Source organism: Carettochelys insculpta, chromosome 1 (assembly GCF_033958435.1).
Source record: "Carettochelys insculpta isolate YL-2023 chromosome 1, ASM3395843v1, whole genome shotgun sequence".
Taxonomy (NCBI): domain Eukaryota; kingdom Metazoa; phylum Chordata; order Testudines; family Carettochelyidae; genus Carettochelys; species Carettochelys insculpta.
In genome coordinates, this window is record NC_134137.1 from 366,062,208 (window position 1) to 366,076,955 (window position 14,748).

Below are 14,748 nucleotides of genomic sequence, written 5' to 3' on the forward strand. Positions count from 1 at the left end.
CATGTCCTCTGTGTCCCAGACTAGAGAGGTTCAACCTGTATTGAATAAATAAAAAAAAAGTGTGGTGTCCATGCATCTGGCATCCATATTTGGCCCGTGGTCTGTCTACCCTTGGGGCATGGGAGTGTCAGGATATTAAATAGAAATGCAGCTCTTAGCGCTGTATAGAGCGGTATATGGTTGTGTCTCTGTGCTTTTCAACTCTTCCTACGTGCACTTTGAATCACTGGAAGCTCCAAAGTGCAGTTAAACTAGAATTCAATCCAAATCTTTTTCTTCCTCCCACTGCTCCTCTGTTTCTCTCAGGCCAGGTGTACACATGTGGAAAAGATCGATTTAAGATACACAACTCCAGCGATGAGAATTGCATAGCTGGAGTCTATGTGTCTTAAATTGATTTTTCCCGCCATCCCCACAACAGGAGTTTGGCAGGAGAAACTCTCCCGTCGACTTCCCTTACTCCTCGTGACTCCCAGGAATACCAGGTTGATGACAGTGCCCTGATCATTCGATTTAGCACAGCCCCATTAGGTGTACTAAATAGTATCCAAGAAGATCGACCACCACCGCGTCCATTTTCTGCTAAGTATAGACATGCCCTGACTTACGTTTGGAGTAAGTAGGTATCTTGGAAGATTGGCAATGACTTACTTGATTTAAACCCTCATACTCCCAGTGGAGCATAGGTCATCTACAAGTCTCCTCCATTTCACTCTGTCTTGGGACAAAACTTCTAGCTGACTCCAGAAGTACCCCAGTTGTTGTCCTTCAATCTCAGTAGATCATTTCCATGTTGTCCAAGGTCTTCATCTTGTGCGTTTTCCTTGAGGGTTCCTTGGGAGAGCTTGACGGACTATGCTGGATGATGGTTTTCTGAAAGCGTGGCCTGGCCATCCCCACTTTCTTCTCATGATTTGAATGTCCAGTAGTTCTTGCCCTGCTCTTTTCCAGAGCTCCTCATTTGTGATAAACTCTTGCCATTTGATGGCAAGGATGTACCTCAGGCATCTGGTGAAGAATGTCTGTAGCCTGTGATTTTGAGTCGAGGGTTCGTACGTTGAGCAAGATTGGCAATAGGCAGTGCTTAATTTGTAATGAAAGAGGTGCTAGGACTCATGAAATTTTATTACTCTCATACCTAGCGTGGCAAAACCAAAGGTGCCAGGGCTGTAAACTGCCAAGCTCATGGTACAAATTAAGCAAAAGCAATGGGTTATGAAGCTTTATTTCTTATGGATTATGTGCTCCACTGCAGATCTGCTCTGCAAGGACTGAAAGTTGTTCCCAGATAACTGTTGAGTGAGCTTCATGAAATGAATGTGGTGATCTTAGACAGTCCCTAACTGACATGTATCGGAGGGGTAGCCATGTTAGTCTGGATCTGTAACAGCAACGAAGGGTCCTGTGGCACCTTATAGACTAACAGAAAAGTTTTGAGCATGAGCTTTCATGAGCCCAGACTCACTTCATCAGATGCTTCTGATGCATCTGATGAAGTGAGTCTGTGCTCACAAAAGCTCATGCTCAAAACTTTTCTGTTAGTCTAACTGACACGTGTTTACTTCACAGCCATGGTCATTGCTGATACCCCTAATCTGATGGTCCCCTCGTTTGCATGTCCAGCAGAGACAGCAAGGGCATAAGGAGCATAGTGCTCCCTCCCTTATCACTTCTTAAGTTTGTCCTTCCAGCTCCAGGGAAGCTTACACTTCCAAAACCGATAATGTACCTGTTCTGTGTGTGAACAGCAGACTTCAGTTTCCAGGGTCGCATGCACCCCGTCCCTGCTGGTTCATTTCTAGTCACCCATCTGAGATCCTTTGTCCCCTGCTTCTTCAGAGGAGGCAGGCCTTTCATTGCTTTGATGAATCCCGCCTACCATCCCAGGATTTGCATCTGCTGGCACTTGGCACTGAATTCATGCTAAAACCAGCAAAATATTTTGAGCCATTTCTTCAGCTGGTATAAATTAGCCTAGCTGTGCTGGAGTCAGTGGAGCTACAGTGACTTAGACTAGTTATTCAGAAGGGGTTCTTTATTTTTTGCATGCTTCTGAAGTTGAATATCTCCAAGGCGATCTAAGAGCTCCCAACAGCATTTGATCAACCCCAAGTGGCGTGGCTGTGATAATGAATCAGTGCACGCTTGAGTGACGGGAGCAGCAACAGGCATGTCTCTGTTTTTCTGGTCCCAAGCTCCCAAGGTTTTAAGAGCCCAAAGGTGTCCTTCAACACAAACATGTTAATAGTTTTAGCAAACAATTAACTCAAACAAAGCAGGGGAGTGAATGATTAACAAAGTCAGCCAAAGTGTTTCCATATGGCTCAGAAATAGGATGCTGCTAGCTGGAAACAGAAAAACCTTGAAGGAGTGACATACACTTTGTATAAAAACAAACCAGCAGTCATGTAGTACTTTAAAGACTAACAAAATAATTTATTAGGTGATGAGCTTTTGTGGGACAGACCCACTTCTTCAGATCATAGCCAGACCAGACCAGACTCAATATATAAAGCACAGAGGTCCAAAAATTGTTATCAAGGTTGGCTATTTTTCTGATTGGTCAACCTTGATAATAATGTTTGGGACCTCTGTGCTTTATATGTTGAGTCTGTTCTGGTAAGGCTATGATCTGAATAAGCGGGTCTGTCCCACGAAAGCTCATCACCTAATAAACTATTTTGTTAGTCTTTAAAGTGCTACTGGACTGCTGGTTTGTTTTGGTAGGATACAGACTAACAGGGCTACCTCTCTGTCACTGTACTTTGTGTAGCTTTCCTTCCACTAAACATGAGACCCGCTATTCTGGATTAACTTGATAATCTCCTAGCAACAAAACACTGGATAGTCTTCTTCTCCAGGCTCCAAAATCTTTCTTCAGCCAGAGGGAGTGTAGTCGCTGAAGGATGCTGGGGACAGAATGAAAATAGAGATGTGTAATATCACAGCAGAAACTTCCCAGGCCCCAGGTGAGTTTGTAGAGGGACAGAGTTTCTCCTTGTGTCAGACAGAAAAGCTGTTGCCAGTTGTGTCTGTACTCTGAGGTTGAGCAGTATGGCATTTTGCTAAAATATTGCCATTTCCTGGTATATGGTATCCACAAAGTAGTAGGTATTTAATGGGATTTTCCCTGAGGGTCAGATTCTGATATCACTAGTACCAGTGCAAATCCAGAGCAACAGGCAACAGTCTTCACTATGCGGAAGACGGACCTGGTAAGGGTCGATCTACCAGGGTTCGATTTCGTGTGCCAAGTAGGCCTGCAGGAAATCAAACTATCTGGAGTTGACAGTCAACCCCTGTACCCCTCAGTATGATGAGGAGTAAGGAAAGTGGACAGGAGACTTTCTCCTGCTGGCCTCCCTCTGTGAGGACAGCCAGGTAAGTCGATTGTAGATAAGTCAATTCCAGCTATGCAATTGCCATCGCTAAAATCGTGTATCTACAATCAACTTTAATTTCTAGCATAGACCTGGCCTCACTTGACATTTACAAAAGTGTAAGTGAGAACTGGTGCCTATCGGATTATACCAAATGTGAACTCAGTATTTCTGAGTGTCTCAAAATAGTGTATCAAAACAAAAAAGCAGTCAAGTAGTACTTGAAAGACAAACAAAATAATTTATTAGGTGATGAACTTTCCTGGGACAGACCCACTTCTTCAGATAGACTAGCCAGTGTCCTGAGAAAAACAGCCTGCTCCACCAGTGTAGTGTACTGAGAGTATGATCCTATTGCTAGTAATCAATAAATGGACTTTGTTCAGAAGGCACAACTTTGCTATGGTATCTCACTTGTCCTTGTATGAACAACAAGGAGCAGAGTGAACTTTTCTAAATCCATAGGGAAAATGGGTTATTAACAGACATTGAATAACCATCTAATTAAGAACAACAAGAAGTCCTGTGGCACCTTATAGACTAACAGATATTTTGGAGCATAAGCTTTTGTGGTCAAAGACCCACTTCATCAGATGCAGGTCTTTGCCCTCGAAAGCTTATGCTCCAAAATATCTGTTAGTCTATAAGGTGCCACAGGACTTCTTGTTGTTCTCAAAGATACAGACTAACACAGCTACCTCTCGGATACTTGTCACCTAATTAAGGGCTCTTTTACTGCAGAACAAATAGAAATCCTCTTTGCTTTAGGGCATAAAGAAGCATTGTCAGGTTGGTAGATTCATTGAGTGAGTGGTAAAACCAGTTTCCTGTGGGGAAGAAATAACAGACCCCTCACATAAACAAACATCAAGTGTAAAATCAAAACAAAAAAGCAGTCAAGTAGGACTTTAAAGACTAACAAAATAATTTATTAGGTGATGAGCTTTCGTGGGACAGACCCACTTCTTCAGACCATAGCCATACCATGGTTCTCTATGCCTTAAATATTGAGTCTGGTCTGGTCTGGCTATGGTCTGAAGAAGTGGGTCTGTCCCACGAAAGCTCATCACCTAATAAATTATTTTGTTAGTCTTTAAAGTCCTACTTGACTGCTTTTTTGTTTTGATACTATATAGACTAACACAGCTCCTTCTCTGTTACTATTCAAGTATAAAAAGTGCTAAAAGTATACAAAATACTGACTGGTCCAGGGAAGGCAGATCAGGAAATTGTTCACCATATTGCAAAATACAAGAACTAGGGGACAGTCAATGGAACTGAAAGATGGAAAATTCTACATACAGGAAACTTTCATGTCCGGCAGCCCTGGGACCAGGAGGTTGCCAGATATTCAAATAATCTGGATAAAAGAGAGGTGCCTAGCAATGCATAAAACTAAAGAAAAACAAGATTAGATATTAAGAAACAAACAAAAATGAGTGCAGAATAATTTATTTATCAACAACAGTAGTGTTGTACACTGTAAACTTATACCATATTTGCTGTATTTATTTGTATTTACTTTCACTATACTGTACTTATGGAAAACATAACTAAAATTTACTTATGGTTAAAATGCAGGTTATTTGAGAGTTCCAGATGACAGAATGCCAGATATGAAAGATTTTACTGTAGACAGAATAAAACAGTGTTTCACTCATTGTTTGATTAGACAGTAGAACCTATTGTAAGATGATACAGAGTCAGAGAACCATGACCAATCAGCTCGGTGGCCACTCAGGAGAGATGTAGGTGCCACCCCGCTGATTAGCAGAGCACCCAGAGCTGACCACTGTTGGTAGCATGTGTGTTTTAACTGGTGGTGCACATTTGTACATGCCTCAGTGTACACAACAAAATTTATTCTGCATACGAGTAAAAAAATCGAGGGAACATTGGAAACTATACAGCACAATAATTAATGTTGTGAAAGAACAGTGTCTTCCATCAAAGATCACATTATACTTTACACATGAACTCCAGGTTCTCTGCTGTGCCCAGAGTTAAGGGGCTGTCAGGGAACTCCTGATTCAGTGTCTATTCCTGGGCTCAAGGGGAAGCAATCTGGGGATTGCGCTAAACTGTATTAGCTGACTCTTTCCCTCAGCACCAGCTGTACAACCCCTGTCTTTTCACCAGGCCTGTGTGTTTGCCACAAAACCACCCTCCCTTTTGCATCACGAGTGTTCAGAATTCTTTTTATGTCATTGAAAACTCCCTTTGATTCACCCAGGATCAGGCCCCTAGTCAAGTGACTTGCTCAGACTCCGATTGCTGAAATGGTGCAGACAGCTGGGCCTCCTCTCTACCAGGCCTGGCTTCTTTAGGGAGTGGCCCAAGCCACAAATGTTCTCACAAAAGGGGCTGACTGTCGCTCTTTGTTGCGAGTCACAAACCTCTGGTGCCTGGCCAATTCGACAGCGCCTGGGAACAATTTCCGATGAGCAAATCTCCCAGCTTGGGCACAAACTCCCCGCAGCATGCTGCTGTACAACACCGAAATCCCTCTCCCAGCTCCTTTCCCCAGCAGAAAAGCATTGTGCCATTTCCAACCCCAGCTTCTTACCAGAACAACCACAGCCATCCTAGAGCCTGGAGTGGTTAATAAGGCACTCGCCAGTTTCAAACTGCACATGCTGCCTGATGTGAATGCTTCTTCTTAAAGGTTCGGTACATGGAAATTTGGGCTGCTTGCATTGTTTTAGTTTGTCTTGGAGCAATGCCTGAGTTCACAATGTGTATCAGAGATTATGAGGAAAAATATGGGGGTGGGGTGTTGGGGCCAGTGTTTGGATTTTTTGATAGTTTTCTTTCGGTTTGGGGAGCTGTTTTTTAGAAGCCACTTTTCTGTCTGTCTCTTTTAAGACCATAACTGTGCAACTGGGGTGGAAAGCCAGACTGGGGGAGCCATCGTTCAGTACCCACTGGAAGACTAGGTGGCCTCATTACATTCAGTGCTCACCTTCCCAACTGAAAGCAGTGAATGATGGGCTCTGCTAATCAGCTGGGCAGCACCAAAATCTTTCCTGGCTGGCTGGTCACATGGTCAAGCTTTCAGGGAATACTGGAATCTACTAACCAGTGTTCCCTCTAATTTTTTTCATCCATGGGTGGAATAAATTTTGTGATGTGCACCAAGGCACGCACAGCTGTGCACCACCAAGAGAAGGAAATGCTGCCAGCTGTGGGCACTCTGCAAATCAGGTGGGCAGCCACCCAAGTGCTCAGCTTACAGGATACACAGTTACTAACCGTGATGTTGAGACATGGTGGAGTTTGGACGGCATCGCTGTCACACCCAGTAAACACACAGGCCATGTCTACACTGGCCCCCATCTTTTGAAAGGGGGATGCTAATGAGCCACTTTGGCAGATACTAATGAGGTGCGTCCATGAATATGCAGTGGCTCATTAGCATAATGGCAGCCATGCATGTTTCAAAAGTGCTGCTTTCGCTAACACTGTTCATGTAGACAGGGGCCTTTTGAGAGGACCCCCTGGACTTCAAAAGCCCCTTCTTCCCATTTGGCTTCAGGAGGAAGGGGCTTTTGAAGTCTGGGGGGTCCTTTCGAAAGGCTCCTGTCTACATGAGCAGTGTGCACTTCAAAAGCAGCACTTTCGAAACGTGCACAGCTGCCATTATGCTAATGAGGTACTGCATATTCGTGGTAGCACCTCATTAACATCTGCAGAAGTGGCTCATTAGCATTCCCCTTTCGAAAGGCAGGGGCTAGTGTAGCCATGGCCACATAAAACCGCAGCTCAGTGCTAAGTGGATGGGGTAGTGACGTCAGCATAGTTCCCAATGGACCTGAGTCCATATCAGAGGAACCACTGCCACAGTTACCATGAATTGGCACCCTTGAAGGCTGTCTCAAGTCATGGAAACTGATTTGTCTTCTCTTGTTAAAGAATGCCCCCACCTTGATCTATATAGGTGGGGTGTCACTGCCCCAACCCCAGGAGTACCTAGTCTATGAGTAGATAGAGGTTTTCCGTCTCCAGGGATGACGGTTTCACAAACCTACTACATATACTATGGGCCCAATCCAACTTCCACTTAAATCAAACAGAGACTTTTCATGGAATTCTCTGCATATCAGATCTGACGCTGTAAACAACTGAGTTAAAGGCTGATCCAAATTCTGCCATAGGCAATCAGATAACTGAAGTGCATGAGTTATGATTGGCCCAAAAATCATACTGAGGAGAAAAAATAGTTCTGCCTGTGATGACTGAATTTCTGTTAGGTTATATTAAGCACATGACCAGTTTCTTCTTGTGTCTCCTTCCCCTGTGAAGATTTAAGCAGCAGCGTGACAAATGGCTCTTGACAGGCTAAAGCTGTGCTCTCCATTAAAAGGTCAGGCTAATGGCACCTTGTGCACATCTCACCAAATAGCCAATATCAATTTGCAACTATAATAAACTGGGGATCTAGCGAAGGGTTTATTACATTGGGTCCAGTTGAAGAGCGAAATTAGCCATTGTTTCTCCTGCTGGGGATGTGATCGAAAATGGATATTTTCTGCTGGGAATTAAAATTTTTGCATATTGCATTCCCCCTCGGAAGGGTAAGACCTTTCAGGTCAACAGTGAGCAAGTTAAGTGGCAGGTGGCTGAAGAGCATCTAGGAATTTAGAGGAGAGCAGAGACGTTGAGACAGGAAAAATATGCATGAGTTCTGGAAACAAGCATTTAAAAAAAAAGCCTAAAAATCAGACGGTAGCATCACCTTCCTCCTCTTCCGCTGAAAAACCTGGCCTCATCTCTTTGTCTGCACAGCCAAAAGAAAGCAGAGAAAATAGGAACACACTAATGATACAGTGTAGTACATGTCAGAGTGCAATTTAGCTGCAGCAAATGGACTTGTGCCCCCATTGCTTGAACAGTTTGATAATGGACTGGAGAAAACAACCAGGGAATAGATGGTAGGGAACCCTTCTGCACTAGTCGAGAAGATGGACGATGGTGATTTAATAGGACTAGGGTGACCACATTGCCCTATGGCAAATATGGCACACCAAGCTCCTGGGACACGTCGTGCTGGGAAACAAGCACCCCACAAAATAGGGGACAATTTGCTCATTTTCTTAAAAAAGTCGGGATGTCAGTGAGACAGCATAAATAAGGGACTGTCCCAGTAAAAACAGGATGGATGGCCATCCTAAATAAGATGCATGTTCCTATTGCTAGCCAGGTTGGTTCTGTGACTGTATATGAGCAGATATAGAGAACAGGTGTTGCCAGACACTCAGAGGAGCGTTTAACGTTCCATTTGCAATGCAGGAAGGATCTGTTGTTTCTTTGTTCACGTAAGTCAACAAGGGAAGGAACACTGAGAAGCTGTGTGTGCTTATCCAGATACTGTTGTGGTCTCTATGAGCAGCACCCAAACACTTACCTTCTCTGCTGCCCTGTGAGCCTGGGAAGGGACGTTACAGACAGACAATGAGAAGCACAGAGAGAATGAGGGATCTTGGCCATTAAATATGATGGTGATTTTGGAAATCTGCTTCTTAAGTGATTTGACCAAGGTCACACAGGAAGCCTTTGGCAGAGAGGGCAATTGAACTCAGATCATCTGACTCACAGTGCTTTCATAAGGCCATGTTTCCCTGCTGCATAAGAGCACACGTGCCCCTGTTATTTTGTGGGTTATTTAGATGAGGGGGAAATCTCTCAGAAGAGGTTAGTTTGTTTCTAGGTAGTGATTAATTTTTCCACCTGAGAAACAAATTAGATCCATAAATGCATTGCTGGGTCTGGGGTTTGTATTTTTCCTTCCTATTCTTTTGCCAGACCCAGCTGGATCGTGGGGACAACTGCAGAACATAATGTAACCGAGCAGCTTTTGCTGCCTGAAAAGCGAGACAAGTCCCCAGCAGGTATTCCAGGCATTCGGAGTTTTATCTAGAGAGGGCAATTCTGTGCCAAGGGGTCCCAAGTACCTGCTGTTGTGCTCTCTGCTCTCTGCCTCCTTCTCTACACCCACATTTAAAACAACAAATCTCGTGGCTGGAAACTTTCACAGCACAAACATCTGGCAGGCTTTGAATGCCGGCACCACTGCAGTAGTAGAATGCTTAATATCTAAGCAGTAGATAGCTATAGTTTTTAGATCTCCACCCTCCCCTCTCCCTATGGCTGATCAGTCAATGAAGATCAAAGCACATCTCCTGTTTAGCTGAGTTATCTTTGTAACTTCATTATGGAGGGGTGGTTTATCTCTAAGTTACCAACTACTGCTCACGAGAAGCTGCTTTAAAAAAAAACAACAGAACAAGTGTTTGCTTTGGCTGGGCAGGGTGTGGTGATTCTCTTCAGGGGCAGATACAGATCTGTTGCAGGGATTGCAGACTTGCAATTTGTCCATGATAAATGTGGGACAGAGGTGAAGGAATCCAAGGTGCCCATTCAAGCTGCTGGTGGTTGCTGCCTTTTCGCAAAGGGGACACAGAGTGGTTAGTGGCTGGACCTACTGGAGTCTATTCTTGGCTCTGTCACTGACTCAGTGTGTGACCTTGGGCAAGGCAACTAACCACTCTGTGAAACGGTTGTACCAGTCAGGATAAGAGGATGTCCTGGAAGCATCATGACATTTGCAGTCCGGGCATTGTTCCTTCTATGGTCTGTCCTTCTCTTTGGCCTTTTGTCAGTCTTCTGGAGGACTGTAAGCTCTTGAGGGGTAGGGACTCTGTCCTGCTGTTTGCATAGTGCCGCCCGAGCACACTGGGCACGCTACCCTCATAACCACATGTGGGGAGGAGTGGTTCATGTTTGCAAAAGCTGGTGCGGAACTACCAGGCCAACTTCTCACCTGGAGACTTCAGTCAAGTAAATTCACATTCGCTGGGCATGCGGCCCACAAAACATTACCGTCCTGACTCCCTTAATAGCTTCCCTGCGGCAGCGTGTCGTGGGGAGGCAAGTGGTGCCGCTCCAGGGGCTGCCAGAGGGACACTCTGCACTGGGAGCAGGAAACGCCTCCCACTTTCTTTGGGTGGCTCTGGTGTGTTTATTTCTTGCTGCGGGAGGGGCCGGGCCGGGCCGGGCCGGGGGATGCGCTTGCTGAGGCTGAAGGAATTCAGCTCCTCCACAGCGATTTGCCTTCGGTTGAGCAGAGACCCGCCCGCCCGCCCGCCCGGCCCGCACGTGTTGGGCTTGCGGGTCAGCAGCTTCCCCGCCCCGCAGCCCGGCGTTCCCCTAGCGGCTCCTGCGGGTGGTAGGTGCCAGGCGATCGCGGCAGAGCTCGGCCCCTGACCTGTCCCTCCCTCCGGTCACGCGGGGGCCGGGGCTCTTTGTCTGCCGGCCCGCAGCGAGCCCTGCCCCGGCCAGGCGGTGTGAGTGGCTCAGCCTTGGGGCCGCGCAGCTCAGCGCCGCCGGGGCGGGGCGGGGCGAGAGAGGCCTCGGGAAACCCGCCCCCCACGCCGGGCTCCGCTCAGCTCCGCTCCCCTGCGCGCCTTTCCGAGCCGGGACAGCCCCCGCGCAGGCGCCGGCCCCGGTCCCCCGCGTCTCACCCCGTCCTCTCCCGGCAGATCTTCCAATGGCGGCAGCTGGAGAACCTGTACTTCCGAGAGAAGAAGTTCTCCGTGGAGGTGCACGACCCGCGCAGGTAAGGCAGCCGCGCCCGGCCGGGCTCCCCACGCGGGGCAGGGAGGGAGCTGCGGGCGCATCGCTCCGTGGGCCGGGCGCGGTGTGGGTGGGCTGCCGCTTCCCGCGTGTGCGTCCTGTAGAGGGTGAGACCTGAGCCCCGCGGGCTGCGGCCGCCCCGCCAGAGCCCCTGGGGAGTGGCTGGCGCACAGCGGTGCGGGGAAGCGGGAGCGCGGCTCCAGCGATGTGACGCGCTGGCGGGGACCCGGCTGCAGTAGGACCGGCCTTGGAAGAAATGGGTGGTGACTCCCTCCCGCGTGCCCAGGTCGCTCTGCCGGTCGCTGCCTGTCTTAAAGCTGGGGCGCGCAAACGCTGTGCGGGGGACCCCCTTTCGCTCCCTGCGTCAGCAGCCCCCCGCCCCGTCTGGCTAACGAACCAAACCCAAGGACATTTCGGTAGGTTCACAGGGCAGACCCTGTGTGAGAAAACAAGTGCGTAGAGTGGAGAGACTTTATTAATGGGACTAGAAAGGGGAACGCAGACATAAAAACAGGCACGTAGTTCAGCAGTGTCAGTGAGATGGGTGAACCTGAGCCCCAGCAGCCCATTGCTGCGTCTTCCCCCTCCAAGGAAATTTTACCCTCCCCCCCCCCCCCAGTCTGTGCACCCCTGCCTTGGGAAAGGTGCCTGGCAGTGCAAGCGCTAGGGCCAGGCGCTTCCTAGCAGATCTCCCTGTATTTACTATGGGGCACATTGGGATCTGCAGTCCCCCCTGCGTTCCCCCGACTAGTTCCACCGATAGGGGTGGTAGTGGTGGGAGCTGAAGCAGAGCCCGTTTTTCTTGGCGGGACATGTTTTTTTGCTGTTTACACTAATCTGGGAGCTGGCTGGTGAGTTAAGATGCGGGTAACCCTTTGAATCACTCTGGGTCACAGCCTGTCCTGCTTCCTGTCATTGAGCCTGATCGGAGCCCATTGCAATTAGCGGAAAGGCTCCTGTTGTGTAGCACATAATTCCATAAGTAGCCCCTGTTCACATCAGCTTGCCAAGCAAGGTATTACTCAGCAAGCGCCAGGGCAGAGGATTCTGGTTCTCTCTTTTATCCCAGATTGATTTGTGGTGTTCCCCGTAACATGTTTTGCAGCTCATACGCTTGCAATCCTAATGCATGTTACAACAGAGCTTGCTGTCGATTGTGCCACCTATGTGGTTTGGGGTGTCATGGATACGGGAAATAACTGCACCTGTATTTCACCTGTGTGAGCCACCAAGGGCACCTGCTCTCAGGCTGTTACCTCTCTTGGGCAGAGTCCCATGCTTCTCTCCCTCCCAACCGGGGCTTTTCCAAGCGGCGCAGATCCGACACTGTGGTGTTCCCAGCAATTCAGACTGCCTAACCAGTGATGTGTCTGTGCTTCGTTTTCTCTCTTTGAATGCTGTAAGCAGTGTAATTGTTCCCACAGCACTTCTTAAGACAGCCTATTGCTTCTTAAGGTGAAATCATTACAGAGAAAACATATAAAAAACAATAGAGGTTCCCATGTGCCTGCTAACCACTGAGCAGAGGTCACCCAGCGCTCTTATGTAGGCCAAATCTTTCCCACTCTTCTCTGGACTGGGGACCCCTGTAGACAGAAGAAGCTGGCCCATTGCTGGACAACAGCGCAGGCCCTGAGTCGATTTAAACTCAGGTTGTTGATCCAGAGGTCCTTTCTTTGACTGCTTGTTTCCAGTGTCATTGGAGCGCTTTTACGGTGGGAGAGCTGAAAGCTAGTGGTCTGCAAACCTGCAAAGGGGTCACAGCCCCTTTGCCTCTGTCTGTAACTCCTCTCTAATGAGCTAGAGCCAGGAACAAGCTGTGGTTCTGAGAGTAGTGGGTGGACAGAGGACAGGGGTCTGAGGCTTGAACCACACTGACAGTGGGAGCAGAGCCCTGGGTGCAGGGGCCAGTGGTAGCTGGTGCTACAGGCACGAGGCTAGGAGCAGAGCCCTGGGCCTTGGGACCAGCAGTGCTGGGATCCTCATTACAGGTTTGGCAGCCCCAATGCTGCATCAGACATGAGTGATATTGCAGCACCTTCTGCGCCCCTAATTCCCATGCCTGTGTTGGTCTCTGGAGAGTCCAGTTTGAACCAGTATCTCCGATCCTCTCCAGGTTCTGGTACCTCCCTGGAGTTGTTATAACTTCCATGCGATTGCCTGATCACCCCCACACTGTTCTTAATTCCTGGAGGAGCTGTGCTCACCCTCCCCAAGAGTCACGTACAGTCCTGACCTACCATGGTACATGAACAAGGGAGTGAGCTCTCCCAAAGATTTTGCATGGAAGTGACGTAGCTGGAGAGCCCTGCAGACCCCTGGCTATGAAGTGGACATTCACGGGTATCCACGTCTGTGGATACAAATTTTGTATTGAGAACCTTCTGAATTTGAGGATATCTGCTTTATATCCACAGGTGTCAGTGTAGGTATCCCTGGCTCATTTGTGTGGATACACATGTGGATGCAGGCACAAATTTTGTGTCCTTGCAGGGCTCTATGTGTCTGCCATCTGGGATGATAATGGTCCCAGGTGAGGGACAGCAGGCTCTTAGTCCAGTCTGCTGCACTCATGACAGGAGCAAACACTGTGCAGATCACCTCTGACAGATGTTTATCTGATTCTCTTAAAAGTCTCCAATGGTGGAGATTCCACAACCTCCCTAGGCAATTTATTCCTGTGCCTAACAGTTAGGGAGTTTTTCCAAATGTCCAGCCTAAACTTCCCTTGCTGCAATTTAAGCATGTGCCTAACGTTAGGTGAGTGGGTAGTCCCACTGAAGCCAGCAGAGCTATGAATGTGTTAAAAATGAGGCAGATGCTTAGGTATCCTTCTGAATCAGGAGCCCTGCATTGCCTTACCCAGTCAGTCCCTGGGTCAGCAGTCAGCCCATACTGCAAGCAAATCAGAGATCTACAGACACTCTTGACCCTAAGGCAGAATGTCTCATTTAGGACTAATCAGAGAACAGAAAAGAGCAACCCAGAAAGGAAGGCGGGTAGTTAAGAGACACGAAGACCATATTAAATTTGCAACTCAGCAGCACGCAGGAAAATATGGTCATCTCTTATGTCTGTACAGTCGTATCTCAAACCTCTTGCAGTCTGGTGCTTTGGCTCTATAACTTTATTGAGCTGCATAAATGCCATGTCCTGTATTCCACGTGGACTAGGCACTGTGTTGTGCAGCTGAGTTTTACTCTGTCGGTTTTGCACTGCGTAGGGTAGAACCGTGTGGAATATAGAAGCCGAGGCAGCACACGTTTAGTTCCAATGTCCCGTATCAGACTGCCACTTCCAGTGTAAAACATTAACCCGTGTTGCGCTGTTCTGGGAATCCTGGATCTCAAGGAACGGATTTCAGATTTTAGCCTGCTGGTCAAGTGAGATGGACTTTCAGGCGGAGTTGCGCAGTGTGTGGGGGCATGGACATGGCCAGAATAGTGCTCAGTATTCCTTTGAGTCAGTCCAAACCAGCCTCTGAGTCAGCTTACACAGGCTCCCAGGCTGCTGAATAAGATAGGAGGGTGTGGGGTGAGTAGTTAATACGAGGGAGTAGAAGCCGAACTTCGTGGGCTCTAGCCCGAGCTCTGCAAAGGGCCTCTTGTTCTGGGTGCCTCTCTCTTTCTTCATCTGTTAGTTGGGAAGGATAATAGTGAATGGTGGGAGGGGAAGAGCAGCACCGCTGAGAGGATTAGTTCATAACTGCAGGGTGATTTGAGACCACTGATGAAAA

At 47.9% G+C, this 14,748-nt stretch overlaps 1 protein-coding gene across 3 annotated transcripts in view; it reads left to right on the forward strand.

Annotated features, from left to right (window-relative positions):
- Nucleotides 1-14,748, forward strand: part of FRMD4A (FERM domain containing 4A) — a 301,838-nt gene that overhangs the window by 238,738 nt on the left and 48,352 nt on the right. For all 3 annotated transcript variants that reach the window (XM_075017733.1, XM_075017741.1, XM_075017751.1), the window contains exon 12: nt 10,919-10,995. In XM_075017733.1, coding sequence (XP_074873834.1) covers nt 10,919-10,995 — 77 coding nt within the window. The remainder of the gene's footprint in view (nt 1-10,918; nt 10,996-14,748) is intronic.